This window comes from Vanessa cardui, chromosome 26, assembly GCF_905220365.1.
Source record: "Vanessa cardui chromosome 26, ilVanCard2.1, whole genome shotgun sequence".
NCBI classification, from domain to species: Eukaryota; Metazoa; Arthropoda; class Insecta; order Lepidoptera; family Nymphalidae; genus Vanessa; species Vanessa cardui.
Genome location: NC_061148.1, coordinates 4,440,944 through 4,457,777, shown reverse-complemented (window position 1 = coordinate 4,457,777; position 16,834 = coordinate 4,440,944). Strand labels below are relative to the sequence as shown.

The window sequence follows — 16,834 nt, the reverse complement described above, 5'->3', positions numbered from 1 at the left end:
ATGTGACCATGACAAATAAGTTTATAGGTGTTATGACCAATCTGCAGCCTATCGAGAACATCATTAAAGAAGATAAAATAGATGACAAATATTAAAGGAAAATTTTTTTTTGATTAGATTTCGCATGTTTCTTGATTTGTTTCTTTATTATTTGTACATTGTTGATGATCAGTAATTAATTACAAAATGAAAAATTTATTTTTCTGCAAATGCCCAGCGAAGCGGGCGGGTATACCTTTTTTTTCTCGCTGGAAAAACGCTTTACGCGCTTCCCCCACGTGATGGAAAGTGGGGGATCGGTGTGGGACTCCCCGGAGCCCTGGACGCCGAATGCGCCCAAGCACACCGGGTTTACCTACTAAAAACGCCTATACGGGCCTCCGGGGCATATAATAGCTAGTTATATTAATAAAGTTTTATATTCCATTGTATACACTTCATACATATGTATAAAGATATACATACTAGTAGTCGTCTGCGATTTCGACGTGTTGGTTGTCATGAGTTAGGCAAAAAAGTAGCCTACGTCATTTCTTGGGGTTCCAGTCCTTTCCTTGATGGTAGGGCTTTGTGCTAGCCCGTCTGGGTAGGTACCACCCACTCATCTGTTATTCTTCCGCCAAATAACAGTACTTAGTATTGTTGTGTTCCGGTTTGAAGGGTGAGTGAGCCAGTGTAACTACAGGCACAAAGGACATAACATTTTAGCCCCCAAGGTTGGTGGCACATTGACGAAGTAATGAATAGTTAATATTTCTTACAGCGTCATTGGCTATGGGTGATGGTGACCACTTACCATCAGTTGGCCCATATGCTCGTCCGCCAACGTATACCACAAAAAAAAGTTTTCTTCATACCAAATTTCATGAAATTCGATTCAGCGGTTCGGTAGTGAAAAACAGACAGACAGAGTAACATCCACATTTATAATATTAAGTACAGATTAAAATTGTTTGATTTTGATTCAAGTTCAGATAAAATATAAACCATTTAATTTACCAATACTTTTTACTCCCAAATTAAATCATCTTAAAACTTAAATTATTAATAAGATCAGAGATACACTTCAATCGTTGAAACGAATGTGTGGCATACAAAGAGGTCGTACTAATTAAAAATCGGCCTCAAAATATCTCACAAGAATGGAAGTGTCATTCATTGTTCTAGTTCTTCAGGGTGACCTCTGTAAAGGGAACATGACGAGTACTGCCTCGCGTAAGATAGCGAGGCGACCTCGAAATGGAATACCCATTTGTAATTTTTCAATGTTTTATTTACGACTAACTGTTCCCGCGACCTTGTACGCATTATAACGCAAAAAATCATAGTAGCCTAAGTTACTCGTTATTATATCAGATATCTGCCAGTGAAAGTCCCGTCAAAATTGGTCCAGCCGTTCAGAGATTAACCGGAACGAACAGACACACAGACAAAAATTGTAAAAAAAACTTACTTTGGTGTATGTAACATGTATACATAGGTACATATGCATTGATTAAAAAAGGGCTTTTTTAATATTACAAACAGACACTCCAATTTTGTTATATGTATAGATAAAAAACTACTACTATTTTATCTGTATTAGTAAATTAAGAGACGTTATTTTAAGAATATTGAATTGTTTGTTTATAATATTATTAAAGTTTTTTATCAACATAATATACAAGGCAGCACATTCCAGAGATTAAAGCATAAAGTAATACATGGTCAAGCACAACAACTTTAGCCGACAGTTTTGCTTATATTACAAGTAAGATCACTTATCGAAATGATAGTATTATTGGATATTATTTTATCTTTGCTAGTAAGCTAATAGCTGCGAAGTATAATTATATTTAAGTACAACGTTTTTATTTATAAGTAGATGCATTAATTATAATAAAGGTAATGAAATTAAATAAAAACTTTTTTACCTAACAACGCCATCTATCGACAACTTACGCAACTACATTTCAAAGCCTGACGTTCGAAGTTAACAAAGTTGTTTTAAATGACTACTAGATGGCGTTAAACTGGAATATAAACAAAACTACTAAATTTTTGTGTTGTTGGGCAACTAAGATATATTTTGGAGTACCGGTAGATGGCACTGGTTTGTACATTTCACTGAAACCAATGCATCTGATATTTGAGAAGGGTTGGACTAATATGTTGGGGTTCCAAGCCTCTAGGCCATGCATGTCTCGGGCCCTTATATTGTAATATTTGTTGAATTCCTGAAAGATCTAGCACAGCGCAATTCTATTTATAATTACGATATTTCGTATTATATCACGAAAACCATATATAAGTTTTATTAAAATAGGTTCAGCGCTATTTGAAAAAATCAATAAATAACCATTTGTTACATAAGGATTTTTAATTTCTATTTTGAGATAATAACACTATCGGACGATTTTGAGTGAAAAACAAAATGTTGAAATATTTACATACGATCGGCCGATTTCAATAATACGTGTTTAAATCAAATTATTTTATTACGTTTTTAGTGATCACTTTGAAGTCGGTGTTATTTTTTTTAAAAAATATTTTATACAGATAGACATCTCAATAAAAACTTTGTAATAGGACTTGGTGGTAGCCCGTCTGAGGTAGCAACCACTCTACAGATATTCTATCCCCAAACAGCAGTGCTCAGTGTTGTTGTATCCCAGTTTGAAAGGGGGGTGAACTAGTGTAACTAAAGGCACAAAGGACAAGACATGGTAGTACCCAGTGCTGGTACGATACGACGCTGGTACTGGTGGATGTATTGGCGATATAGAAATTGGTTAATATTTCTTACAGCGCCATTGTCTACATAGACAAGACATCTGTGACCACTTATATCGAATAACTCATTCGATTGACTGCCTATATATAATAAAAAAACACTATCTGCTTATTTATTACTTTTAATATAAAAATGTTTCTTTTAGTTAAACTTTCAGTATTAAATTTAATAATATTAAATGTTTATATATATTTTTATTCAGTTGTAAATGAATCATAGTCGTAAAAAACGCAATGACTTACAAATTAGGGGGATTCCTTAGAGACCGTGAAATCATCGTTCGCATTATTAATTTATTATTTTTATTTGCATGGGGATAAATGTAGATGCCCCAAGCCTCACACCCCGTGTTTGAACGATGTATATACATATTATATAGTTACAACTGTTTTGTTCAAGTTATTGTAGGATAATATATATATATATATATATATATATATATATATTGTTTTGAAAATTTTATAGATTGTTTGAAAGTGTCTATATTGCAAGTCGATTATGTAAAGAAAATAGTAGTGTTTCGTTTATTTGCTGTGTTATTTTTTCTTAAATTGCTTTGTTTTAGAAATACGGGAGAGTCAATTTACTTTTAATAATAGAAGAATTATAATATACAAAAAAATTAAATTAAAAATTTCAGAAACCCCCGCCACAAAAAACATAAGCTACCTTTAAAAAGTAAAAAATAATAAAAGAAAATTAATCCTAAAGTACCTATATGCATAAGTATGTATTAATATTAAAAAAAAAAAGCTTCGCGTTGGGGGACCGCACCTAATTAATTAGTGTCACATGCTTACCTATCTCATCTTTTATATAACACTTAATATTATTTTGTACAATATCGCTCGGTCCCCCAACGCGAATTTTTTTTTTTTAATATTAATACATACTTATGCATATAGGTACTTTAGGATTAATTTTCTTTTATTATTTTTTACTTTTTAAAGGTAGCTTATGTTTTTTGTGGCGGGGGTTTCTGAAATTTTTAATTTAATTTTTTATTTTATACTTTTTAAAGGTAAGCATCCCTATAATATATCTGGTTAAGTTGTAAATACGTTGGTTCTTGTTGATTTAAAACATATAAGTTAAGATTACATTTTAAGGTCAATCTTGTTCTTTTTTATTTTAGTTACTAATTAATTTTTTTTGTTTCTTAATTATTTTTTTTATCTAATAATTTTATTTAATTATTAATTAATGTTTTTTGTGATGTACAAGTCATAACATTTCATTTGATACCCCAATTGAGCATATTTGCAGACATTCGGTTTTTCTTCCCCACTTTAACCCCCCATAACTTTTAAACGGCTAAACCGATTTTCATCAAACATGTCTAAGAACACTCGCCCGTAAAACACCTATAATACAAAAAAACTAAATTGAAAACGGTTCATTCGTTCGGGAGCTATGATGCCACAGACAGACAGACACACAGACAGACAGACAGACACGTCAAACTTATAACACCCCTCTTATGCTTATAGTTTCGCTATAAGTCTAAATGGATGGATATGGATATGGATATCAAATGATATCAATATATCCATAAAGCGCCATTTTGTAGAGGCAGCCATCTTGGATTTTAAATTTTTCATACCTAATAGTATTTCACTAGTCAAGCCCTTTCATTTGATACCCATATTGATCAAGTTGTAATAAAAAAATGTAAAGCACCATTTTGTAGAAACATCCATCTTGTATTTTAAATTTGTCATATCTAATAGTATTCTACTAGTCAAGCCCTTTCATTTGATACCCATATTGATGGAGTTTAAAAAAAATATCTAATCTGTCATTTTGTGGCGGCGGCCATCTTGAAACAATTTTCATCAAACTTACGTAAAAACACTCTCGACATTTTCTACTGTCAAACAAAAAAAACTAAATCAAAATCGGTCCATCCGTTCGGCGGCTAGAGTGGTACAGACAGACACACACACACACACAGACACGTCAAACTTATAACACCCCGTCGTTTTTGCGTCGGGGGTTAAAAAATAAGCTTTTTTATTTTAAGGATTATTTGAAGGTAATAATACTGTTATTGGTTCTATAAACTCACCGGTAAATCTTTACCATTAATAAGACAAAAAATGTTAATAATCCTCTAAAAACAGATAAATAGATTGTTTAAAGATCAATCAGGAATAACTAACACTTAATCTAGATGAATGCAAGTAAGTTACTTCAATCGAATACGTTTTCATACAAAACAAGATATTTCGACTTTAATCTACAACAACATAAGGCTCTGATGTGATGTGACGTCACATCTACGCAGTCGTTATTTCTACTTATTTGGTGGTGACTTTTAATGGGGCACTGAATATTGATATTCTTGCTTTTTGTTTCTAATTTTATCTTTTGCTTGGAAAAGGTTATGAGTGCTTGGGAACATTTGGGATGGAATTATGGCACGCGTACCAACTGTTATTGTAGAATACTTCTAAAACTGTTCCTCGATTAATCACCTTAAGCCAGTAGTGGGAAATTTACAGGCTATTAAAGAAAAATAACTTGAAAACAGATTAAAAATATGGGTTATTTTTTTTTTAATTACACAAAAGTATTACAAACAAACAACAACAACAGCCTGTAAATGTCCCACTGCTGGTCTAAAGCCTCCTCTCCCTTTCAGAAGAAAGTTTGGAACATTTTTCACCACGCTTCATTAATGCGGGATAGGGGAAATTAAACACATGCAGACTTTCCTCACGACATTTTCCTTCACCGCAGAGCACGAAATGAATTATAAATACAAATTAAGCACATGAACAATCAGTGGTATTTGCCTGGGTATGAACCCGAAATCATCGGTTAAGATGCACGCGTTCTAACCATTGGACCATCTCGGTTTAATCTACAGATACGGAGTAAGTATTCGTGTTTCAAATTTCCGTAACACGTCTCAAGAGGGTCTTAATCTTAACAATTCGTTTTTCAAATTTCCGTAACATTAATAAGACGTAAGAGATATCACAGATTAACAATCTTCACGAGTCCAGAGCGAGAAAATTGAACATAATTGATCATAATTGATGCACATAGAACGTGCATCAATTATGATCACTGATGGGCTTAGGTTTGAATTGATAAAAACTCTTAGTTTCAACGGGCTTGCTACAATAAAAACATAGATTCCATCTAATATACATATATAAAATATTGGACATCACACACATTACTCTGATCCCAATGTAAGTAGCTAAAGCACTTGTGTTATGGAAAATCAGAAGCAACGACGGTACTATAAGCACACAGACCCAAGACAACAAAGAAAACTAATAAACTTCTTCAACATTGACTCGACCGGGAATCGAACTCGGGCCCTTGTGTTACCTTGACCTTGATGTACTCACTATTCGACCACAGAGGTCGTTTCTTGACGTATAATTTAGCATAAATAAAATTAAACGATCAATAAGAAAGGCTTTTTTAGAAATTTCGTCTCAAATTTAATTTGATAATAATTTATAAAGTTTTAATGATTTTGACCCTAAATAATATCTAGACCTAGAAAACGCTTTTAATGTGTATGAATTTGTAGAACTTACAACTTTAAGTAAATACTTAATTATATAAGTCGTGTGCTTAATCCGACTTAGATAAGCCTCTTGGACCGGTGGAAGATTTCACGAAAGGTAAGTTATCTAAGGTAATTTACTTTGCAAAGTTGAGTTATAAATAAAACTTTTTTTATAATTTAGGATAGCGTACGGTCCACCTGATAGTAACTGGATCATACATATATGCGTTGTTAATAAATAATAAAATTTTATCCTGACGTCACCAACACGCCTTTTTATGGAATAGGTTGGGCGGTCACCATCACCCATAGACAATGACGCTGTAAGAAATATTAACTATTCCTTACATCGACAATGCACCACCAACCTTGGGATCTAAGATGCTATGTCCCTTGTGCCTGTAGTTGCACTGACTCACTCACCCTTCAAACCGGAACACAACAATACTGCGTACTGTTGTTTAGTTGTAGAATATCTGATGAGTGGGTGGTACCTACCCAGGAGGGCTTGCACAGTCCTACCACCAAGTAAACTTAGTAACTTTAAAAATTCAGATGACACTGGCTCACTCGCCCTACCAAACGATACATCAATACTAAGTATTGCTGTTTTTACACTAAAATTCACCCCCATAGCGTTGTGTGATACTTTAAATACAATATTATCAAGAAAAAACGATATTTATAATATAGCAGATCTGATGGCCCATTAGCGGAAAAGATGGTTAAATTGGGGATGAAATATGATGTACATGTGATTTTTGAATATTAGAAATATGGAAATCAGTGTAGTGGTATCCCACTGCTGGACTAAGACTTGTTTCACCACGTTACTCCAATGCGGGTTGGTAGATAACAGTGTGGCAGAATTTCATTGAAATTAATGATAATAAAGTAATAAGCACGTTTTCTCTCAATATTTTCCATCACCGTGGAGCAATATGAATTATAATCGTCAGTTAACACATACAATTAATAGTGCTTGTCTGGGTTTCGAAATGCAATATTCGGTTAAGTGTCTCAGTTCTAACCACTGAGACATCTTAGCCATTTGTTAACACTTATTTGGTCACTGTTGTTAAAGTATTTTTGAAAATTCAACTAAGAAGCTTAAACGTAGTATCAAAGTTTGCTTGGAAGTTCCTTTGAAGTTAAATGCTACATAGCTATATAGATCGAGTTTGAAATAAAGTAGGTATAATTATTATTTTAAGTATTAAATTTTTTGTTTCTAATTTTTCTAGTACACTCCGGTGAAGAAAAACTTCATAACGTTACCACCAACCCAGTTATCCTCTAATTAGTTCGAGCTCTACTTGGAGGAACGGGTTCTAAGATTTGTCTTTGAAGACCTGATACTCTCTTTCTTTTACTTTCGTCCACACATTGACGCTGGAGGAAGTATTAACCATTCCTTACATAGCCAATGTTCCAACATTGGGTACCAAGCTGTTATATTGGTGTGTTATATGTCTGATGAATGGGAAGTACCTACCCAACAGACTTGCACAAAGCCCTACCATCGAGATATATGACATTAATGTAACTTTGTTTAGTTCTGTTACACGTTTTGAATGGGTGTTATTGATTTTCCGTATGTCACTCGACTATATCGGACACTCGATAACAACTTTAAATTTGACGTATGAAATCGAAGTGAGTTTGAAGTTCTCGTCAATTCGAGTTACAGAATCACAATACGATATTTACAGAATAATATTGCTATTCTACTATAATCTATATTAAGATAGTGAAAGTAACTCTGTTTGTCTGTACTGTGCTTTTTCACGACCAGACCGCTGAACTGAATTTGATGAAATTTGGTATGAAGCAAACTTGAACTCCAAAAATGGTCATAGGCTACTTTTTTGCCTAACACGTGGCACCCAACACCCAAATGCGCGGGCGATGCACGACTACTACGCAACTACTATTAGGTATATGTTATATGTAAAATATACACTCCATGTAGAACCGAGTGCAATTCCTAGTTTTATACAACAACAATAACAACAACAGCCTGTAAATTCCCACTGCTGGGCTAAAGGCCTCCTCTCCCTTTGAGGAAAAGGTTTGGAACATATTCCACCACGCTGTTCCAATGCGGGTTGGTGGAATTCACATGTGGCAGAATTTCTATGAGATTTGTTACATGCAGGTTTCCTCACGATGTTTTCCTTCACCGCTGAGCACGAGATGAATTATAAAGACAAATTAAGCACATGAATCAGCGGTGCTTGCCTGGGTTTGAACCCGCAATCATCGCTTAAGATGCACGCGTTCTTACCACTGGGCCATCGCGACTCTCTAGTAGTTTTATACAATTTAAAGAAAAACAATTAACAGACAATACTGGATGTAGATTTCAAAGCCCAATGTTTATTCGGGACGTCACGTCCATGAACTGTTCTCTCTTCTTAATTGAAATATGTGGAACTCACAAGCAATGTTTAAAACGCTATCATTATATAATATATATATTTAGCTAGCGTTATAGGGTATTGGTTGTCATGTGTATGTATTTATTGTATCAAAATACAGCCTATATTCTTTTTTGGAGTTCAAGTTTGCTTCACACCAAATTTCATGAAATTCGGTTCAGCCATTTGTTTGTAAAAGAGCGACAGACAGAACAAAATTTCACATTTTTAATATTAATATAAATTAAATACATAAAAAAATCTAGTGATAATAAATAATCCTATTAATAAATTATCTAAAGCCTAAGTTTCAACGTTTGAACTTTTATTTATAAACCCTACGTCCAAAAAGCTATCGCCTTATTATAAGGCAACGACTTTCAGGACATCTAAGGTCACAGACAGCTTTGATTCGAGTCTGTTCATTGCCGCTATAAATACGATAGTGAAAGGTTCGATATAAATTATCAGTTTATATATATAAATAAATATATATATGTCTGTCGAAGGATATCCTCTTAAGGCGATTACTTTTGTTTATCGAAGTACTTTTACATTTCTAGAAATAAAAAAGCATTTCACTTCAAATCAATGGAAACGCATAAGTTATTTATTTTGCGTGTGTTTGTTATATCAAAAGGGCTAGGGCGACCGGATTATTTAAATGTTCAGATTTTGCATAGACTTTCTTTTACTGCTGTTTCTTTTTTTTTATAATATCCGGTTAGGCATATGACTCTACTCCACCTGATGATAAGTGGAAATGGAATCCAAACGCGAAGAAGACTAGTACGCAGAGCAAGAATGAACTGCACTAGTCACCCTCGCCATGCCGGCCCGCAAGATGCCTCTTCACGCCTCGTTTGAAGGCACCCAGGTTATAAGAGGAGTGGAACACGTGTGCTGGTAAAGAGTTCCATTTTTTTATTTTCTTATTTTTCTAAGGAACAGCAGTAACCTTACAGACAGACAATGAAGTAATCTTATTCGGATTTTATTTCTTTAGAAGTACGGAACCCTTAAATTGTCTAAATGGTCATATACTTTCTAAACTCTAACTCAAGGTCCTGAGTTCAAATACGGGCCGTGTTTAAATAAAAGTTTTCTTTTTCTAGACATGACTTGTAGTATCAGCAAGAAATCTTGGACTTATTACCAGCCCATGCCTCAGACAGCACTACAATGACCATCAGAGTTATTGTCTGGTAAAACTCTTTTTATATATATTCTAGGAAGGCAGACGAACTTACCGATCACTTAACGTTAAGAAGATACAATAATTCACTTTAATTTGTGCAGTATTAGCAACTTTTCACACCAATAATAGAATTAAGGATGACCTGTAATTACACTGGGTCACTCAAAATTTGAGCTGAGATGGCCCAGTGGTTAGAACGAGTATATCTCAACCGATGATTGCGAGTTCAAACCCAGGCAAGCACCACTATATATATATGTGCTTAATTTGTGTTTATAATTCATCTCGTGCTCGGCGGTGAAGGAAAACATCGTGAAGAAACCTGCATGTGTCTAATTTCATCAAAATTCTGCCACATGTGTATTCCACCAAACCGCATTGGAACAGCGTGGTGGAATATATTCCAAACCCTCTCCTTAATGGAAGAGGAGCACAGCAGTGGGAAACTTTAATTTTTACTTTACTCAACATTTTATTGGAAACACAATACAAAGCTATTGGCTTAGGTGGTTGATTTCACTTGAGCTTCTTTTCATTTTGATTTTGAAAATAGAATGTCGTTAATAATACGTAATGATAATGACGTCACATAAAAAAGTAGATTCCAATCAAAATGAATGACAGAACGTGACTTTACTTAAACACGCCATCCCTTCCGAAGATTCCCAATTTATTATGATACTTGAAGTACATAATTTGATAAAGAAACGTATAACGCTGCATATATACTATTTGGGTATCAATTTTAACCGGTGATTGTGGATTCAAAGCCAGGCAAGCACCATTGAATTTTCATGTGCTTAATTCGTGTATATAATTCATGTTGTGCTCGGTGGTAAAAGAAAACAAATAAAAAAAAAAAAACATCGTGAAGAAACCTGCATGTGTCTAATTTCATAAAAATTCTACTCACGTGTATTCCACCAACCCGCATTGGAATAGCGTTGTGGAATATGTTCCTGAACCCCTCAAAGGGAGATGAGGCCTTAGCCTAGCAGTGGGAAATTTACACGCTATTGTTGTTGTTGTAATTTCAACGTAATCCTTTCACATGTGAATCAAGCCACACTGGAGCAACGTGGATATGCTCCCAACCTGTTTCCCAAAAGGGAGACATAGCCTTAGCTCAGCAGTGGGAAATTACAGTCATGTTAGACAATTACAATTTTAGACCTCCGTGGTCGAGTGGTGGGTACACCGGTTTTCATGGGTACGCCACTCTGAGGTCCCGGGTTCGATTCCCGGCCGAGTCGATGTAGATTACCGTTCATTGGTTTTCTATATTGTCTTAGGTCTGGGTGTTTGTGGTACCGTCGTTAAGTCTGATTTCCATAACACAAGTGCTTCAGCTACTTACATTGGGATCAGAGTAATGTCACATACGTGTTGTCTCATATTTATTTATTTATTTATTTATTATTATGTTGTTGTGTATGTGTTTATTATATTTGTTAAACTTTAATTGGAGTTTCAAATGAACACGCAAAAAGTTTGGGAACAGCTATTAAATAACAAAAGTAATCTTACAAATCCATCCATCATCTCCTCTTAATTTGACACGTACCTGTGGTTGTGTTCGTTTGATTCTCCTGTGCATCTTTCTCTTCCTTTGTTGACTTAGCGTCTGAACTCGTATTGCAACCCATATTGATAAGTATTAACTAACTCAGTCACTCTTATTTCACAACACTACACTTCCCTATAACTGATTGTCACTTAGAACTTTAACATTATTGGCGGGTTTGTACCTGTAACAAAAATAAATCTTTAAACATTTCAATATACTCTTTAGATGATTAGCTGAGAGAGATTAGCCCGTCTGGGTAGGTACCACCCACTCATCAGTATTATCCTTGAATTACTCTATTTAAAAAATGCTTATAATCAGTTGCCTAATTTCAAAGATTAAATATGTGATGTCGTAAATAAAGAAATTCTGTAGCATATTAAGTATCAGTATTGCACCCGTGCGAAGCCGGGTCGAGTCGCTTGGCAAATATAAAACGAAAAATTGTTCAAACCCGCCCCTGGTTACCTATGTTAGCTGACTACATAGGTTAAACAAGTCCCTTAACGGGCAATAATACGATCCCAGAAAAGGTTCACGCCCTTAAACAACACACCTCGGGAACAAAGCAATTACATCCAGACCATTTTAAATAAAAAATAAAAGAAAAATATATCCCGCGTAATCATTTCTGCTACGTCTGCTTATGTCTGGAGTATTTCTGGCCAATCTAGTGGTCGATTTTTATTTAAAGAAATATGAAAATACATTTCTACATTTTTGCGGTAAACATGTCATTGCATTAAATGGTCGCTGAACCTACGCCTGTACATATAGCACAGAAACCGTCACCCCCCATTTAAACCCCTCGACGAATTAATTAAAAAATATAGCCTATGTCCACCTGGAAAATTAAATTATTTCCACAAGAAAAATCATCAAAATTGGCTCAACGGTTTGAACGTGAAAAGGTTACTTTCACATGTCCGTATAACATTACTATCAATAAGATATTTGGATAAAATCATAATGTACAAAAACATGAGTATTTTTTATAAGCAATGATTTGTATACGAACTTTTCGTTCCAATTTTACAGGTTGCTAAAAAAAAATTTGTTGACAGACTATATATCAGAAAAGGAATAAACAATGCTTATTTTCTTAGCATTTCTTTCTCAATTATTTGCCTATTTGGTTCATACACTTGGTTTCAAACCCATGAAGTCATTGCCCGTTTCAACAGACGGTATACATATTTTAGGTATATTCAATATGCATTCAGAGGGGTCGGTAAGGGCACCAGACAATACGATATTAATCTCTAATTGAGAGCGAAGGGCGCGTTAAATTTTGGGGAGGGATGTCGGGGTTTGATCGGAGGATGTTATTTGGAAAGGAGTTTAGTACGACTTTTAACATCAACAAAAAAATCAATAACTTTCTTCATCAACCTTTATACTTGGTGGTAGGGCTTTGTGCAAGCCCGTCTGGGTAGGTACCACCCACTCATCAGTTATTCTACCGCCAAATAACAGTACTCAGTATTGTTGTGTTCCGGTCAAAAGGGTGAATGAGCCAGTGTAACTACAGGCACAAGGGACAAAACATCTTAGTTCCCAAGGTTGGTGGCACATTGACGATGTAAGGAATAGTTAATATTTCTTACTGCGTCATTGTCTATGGGCGATGGTGACCACTTACCATCAGGTGGCCCATATGCTCGTCCGCCAACCGATACCATTAAAAAAAATACATAAGATATTTCGCCAAACTCTGTTTATTGAAACACTTAAAATAAATTGATAACTTCTATTTCAACAACATATTCAAAACGCAAAAAGGATGACACTGTTAGGCTTTTGGTCACGTATTGGACGGATTTAAACTTTGTCAATTAAAAACCGGTCCCTTTCAAAGTGAGTGATCTGAACAATTCCAACCTTAATATTACAGTTTTGAGTTATAAGTAAGTCAAATCAAAATAAACTTTATTCAAGAAGGCTTTTTCAAGCACTTTTGAATCGTCATTTACAATTAAATGAAGCTACCACCGGTTCGGAAAGCAGATTCTACTGAGACAAACCGGCAAGAAACTCAGTAGTTACTCTTTTTTACATTTCAAAAATACAAAATTATGTTAGTTAAATACAATTATTTCTATTAATATATCCTGCTTGGAAGTCAACAAGTATTAACTCCACGCTTTTTTATCATCTATTTAATCTTGTATCGAATAATATGCCTTTTGATCAATGTATTTTTTATAAACAATTTGAATTTACGAAACGGCAATGTTGAAAATGTCTGCGGAATTTTATTATAGAAACGGATACCTTGCCTCAAGTTGCAAGTTGCTGTTTGTCCATTTATATGCTTAGATATATTAAATTACGTCATGGATTTTGATGCAATTTTTTTCAATAGATAGGGTGATTCAAAAGAAAGGTTTTTGTAAATATTATTTTGAAAATATAAAAAAAAGAATCATTGATAATTTTAGAAGTTTCTAATTTGATGTCGTAAATAATCAATTTTTGTAGTATGTTTAGTATAAATATTGCACTCGTGGGAAACAGGGGACGCGTCGCTAGTTATTTATAGAAGTGGGCACATAAAAGCACTATTAAATGTTAAAATTAATTTAAATATAAATCCTCCGGTCCAGAAAGTAGATTCCACCGTAAACAGGCAAGAAGAAGTAAGTATATAACTTTAATTATTTTAATTGCTAAGTTTATGTGAGTAAAGAACAATTAAGTAAATAATGTACAATTTGCTTGTTGGTAGGGCTTAGAGCAAGTTCACCTAGTAAGTCCGCACTTTTTATCGTTATATAATATTATGTTGTGTAATATGAGTTATTTATCAATGTTTTACTTTGAGATTTTAATATATTATTATTAAGACAGGCGCACAGACAGAGCTTAACCTTATATATGTGCTTAATTTGTGTTTATAATTCATCTCGTGCTCGGCAGTGAAGGAAAACATCGTGAGGAAACATGCATGTGTCTAATTTCATTGAAATTCTGCCACATGTGCATTCCACGAACCCGCATTGGAACAGCGTGGTGGAATATTTTCAAACCCTCTCCTAAATGGGAGAGGAGGCCATTAGCCCAGCAGTGGGAAATTTACAGATTGTTACTTTAACAGACAAATTTAGGATAATAGTTTCGTGTTTGAAAATAATGTACTATTTTAATAATACAAAATAAAATCGAAAGTTCATTTTTTATATTAAAGAGAGACCACTAGAGTTTGTAAACATTAAAAATAACATTGATATGTATGTATAAATCTGTAAAAGAAAACAAATATCAGACTGTAAAGAAGAACACGTGACCATCAACACGTATTCAAACAGCGTGGTGCAATAAACTCCCAATCTCCTCTCTCACCACAGAGGCCTTAGTCTATCAGTGGAACAACAGATTGTTACTTACCTAAAGTAAACTTTGTATCGATCGTTACAAAGTTAGCTCACAAAAACCACAGGGTCAAATAAATTTAACTTAAATGTGTACAAGTTGATTGACGACCTCAGTGTTCGAGTAGTAAGTTCAACGGTTTTCATGGGCATGCCACTCCGATGCCCGGGTTCGATCCCCGGCTAAGTCGATGTAGAAAATTCATTAGTTTTCTATGTTGTCTTGGGTCTAGGTTGTGGTACCGTCATTACTTCTGATTTTCCATAATACAAATTCTTTAGCTACTTACATTGGGATCAGAGTAATGTATGTGATGTTGTCCAATATTTATTTTATATTGTCTGCAAGTGAAATCAATCCAGCAAAAAGTTTCTTTGTACAAAAATCTAGACACAATTTTTGTTACTCGACTCGCCACTGGAATCGATCCCGGGACAATTGGCATCAGTATGTGTACAGCGCAGACATCAGTCTAGACACGTATTAATTTAGTTTCGTTGTGAATCTGTGGTGGCATTTAGATTCGTTTGAATTTACTGAAGTAGAACGACTTCTTGAGATGTCGTAATTTCAAATCAAACTCAAACTCAAATAACTTTATTCGGTATAAAAGTATTACACTTTCTTATTGATGGTCAATTGAAACAGTACCACCGGCTTGGAAAAGAAAATACCCTGACCTGAGAAGATCGGGCGAAGAAAGAAAGAAAGAAACTCAGCGGGTTTTTTTTTCTCAGATATAAACAATTTAATATGATATGAAATAGCCAGGAGGCGATCGCTTCATTCCCAAGGTGTGCTATCGATCATAAACTCATTAATTGTATATAATAACCTTTTGCACACACGCGTTCCTTAATAGTTTTTGTTTAAATTTAGCAACAGAGGCATTTTGAACGCTTACTGGGATCCTGTTGTAAAACCGTATAAATTGCCCCTCAAAGGAGTTACTGACTCTATGCAGTCGAGTAACAGGAGTAACAAGTTTGTGTTTGTTCCTTGTACCAATGCTATGAATATCACTTTTTCTCATAATCAATCAATCAAGTGATGACTATTGAAAATCATATTTTTTTATTTATTTATTAATAGTATTACATTACACATATTAAAATATTAATTTAATGATTATTAAGTACAGATATATGCTTAGCAGCAAACATACGACGTTATCGAATTCAAATTGTAACTCACTATTCTAAACTAATACTATAAATACGAATTGAAATCGTTATGTGTGACTGACTTTTTGTTGCTTTCATAGTCAAATCACTGAAACGAATGTGTTTTGAAGTTTGGTAGGTAGGTGGGAAAGACATGGGCTACTTTTTTAATTTAACATAACGACCAAAGTTAAAAACACGAACAAAAATGCCGGACAATTAGTAGTTTACATTTTTTCTTTATGGAATAGGTTGGCGGACGACTATATGGGCTACCTGATGGTAAGTGGTCACCATTACCCATAGACAATGACGCTGTAAGAAATATTATCTATTCCTTACATCGTCAATGCGCCATCAATTTTGGGAACTAAGATGCTATGTCACATGTGCGTGTAGTTACATTGACTCACTCACCCTTCAAACCGGAACACAACAATACTGCGTACTGTTGTTTAGCGGTAGAATATCTGATGAGTGGGTGGTACCTACCCAGGCGGGCTTGCACAAAGCCCTACACCAAGTAAAAGTACTAGGGGATTTATCTTATTTGAACAGCGTAATTAGAAATTACTCTTGTTCATTTAGTAACACTTACCAAAACATACTATATATTTCTATTTTTTAATAAAATTTACATTCTTTTGCCATTTAGTAAAACTAATATACATTCAGTAATTTATATAATATATTAAATCCTATTTAATTAATAAATTAACATTTAATCACTCTCCAAGCTCTTCATCTCTTAAGCCTTTCGTCGTTCATTAGAATTGAGAGACGCACATACAAACAAGATGACTGTATGC

The 16,834-nt window shown here is 34.3% G+C and overlaps 1 protein-coding gene across 1 annotated transcript in view; it reads right to left on the bottom strand.

Annotated features, from left to right (window-relative positions):
- Positions 1–16,834, bottom strand: part of LOC124540617 (neuromodulin) — a 233,816-nt gene that overhangs the window by 168,376 nt on the left and 48,606 nt on the right. The window contains exon 2 of the mRNA XM_047118285.1: positions 11,488–11,671. Within this exon, the coding sequence (XP_046974241.1) occupies positions 11,488–11,569 (82 nt within the window). The 5' untranslated portion in view covers positions 11,570–11,671. The remainder of the gene's footprint in view (positions 1–11,487; positions 11,672–16,834) is intronic.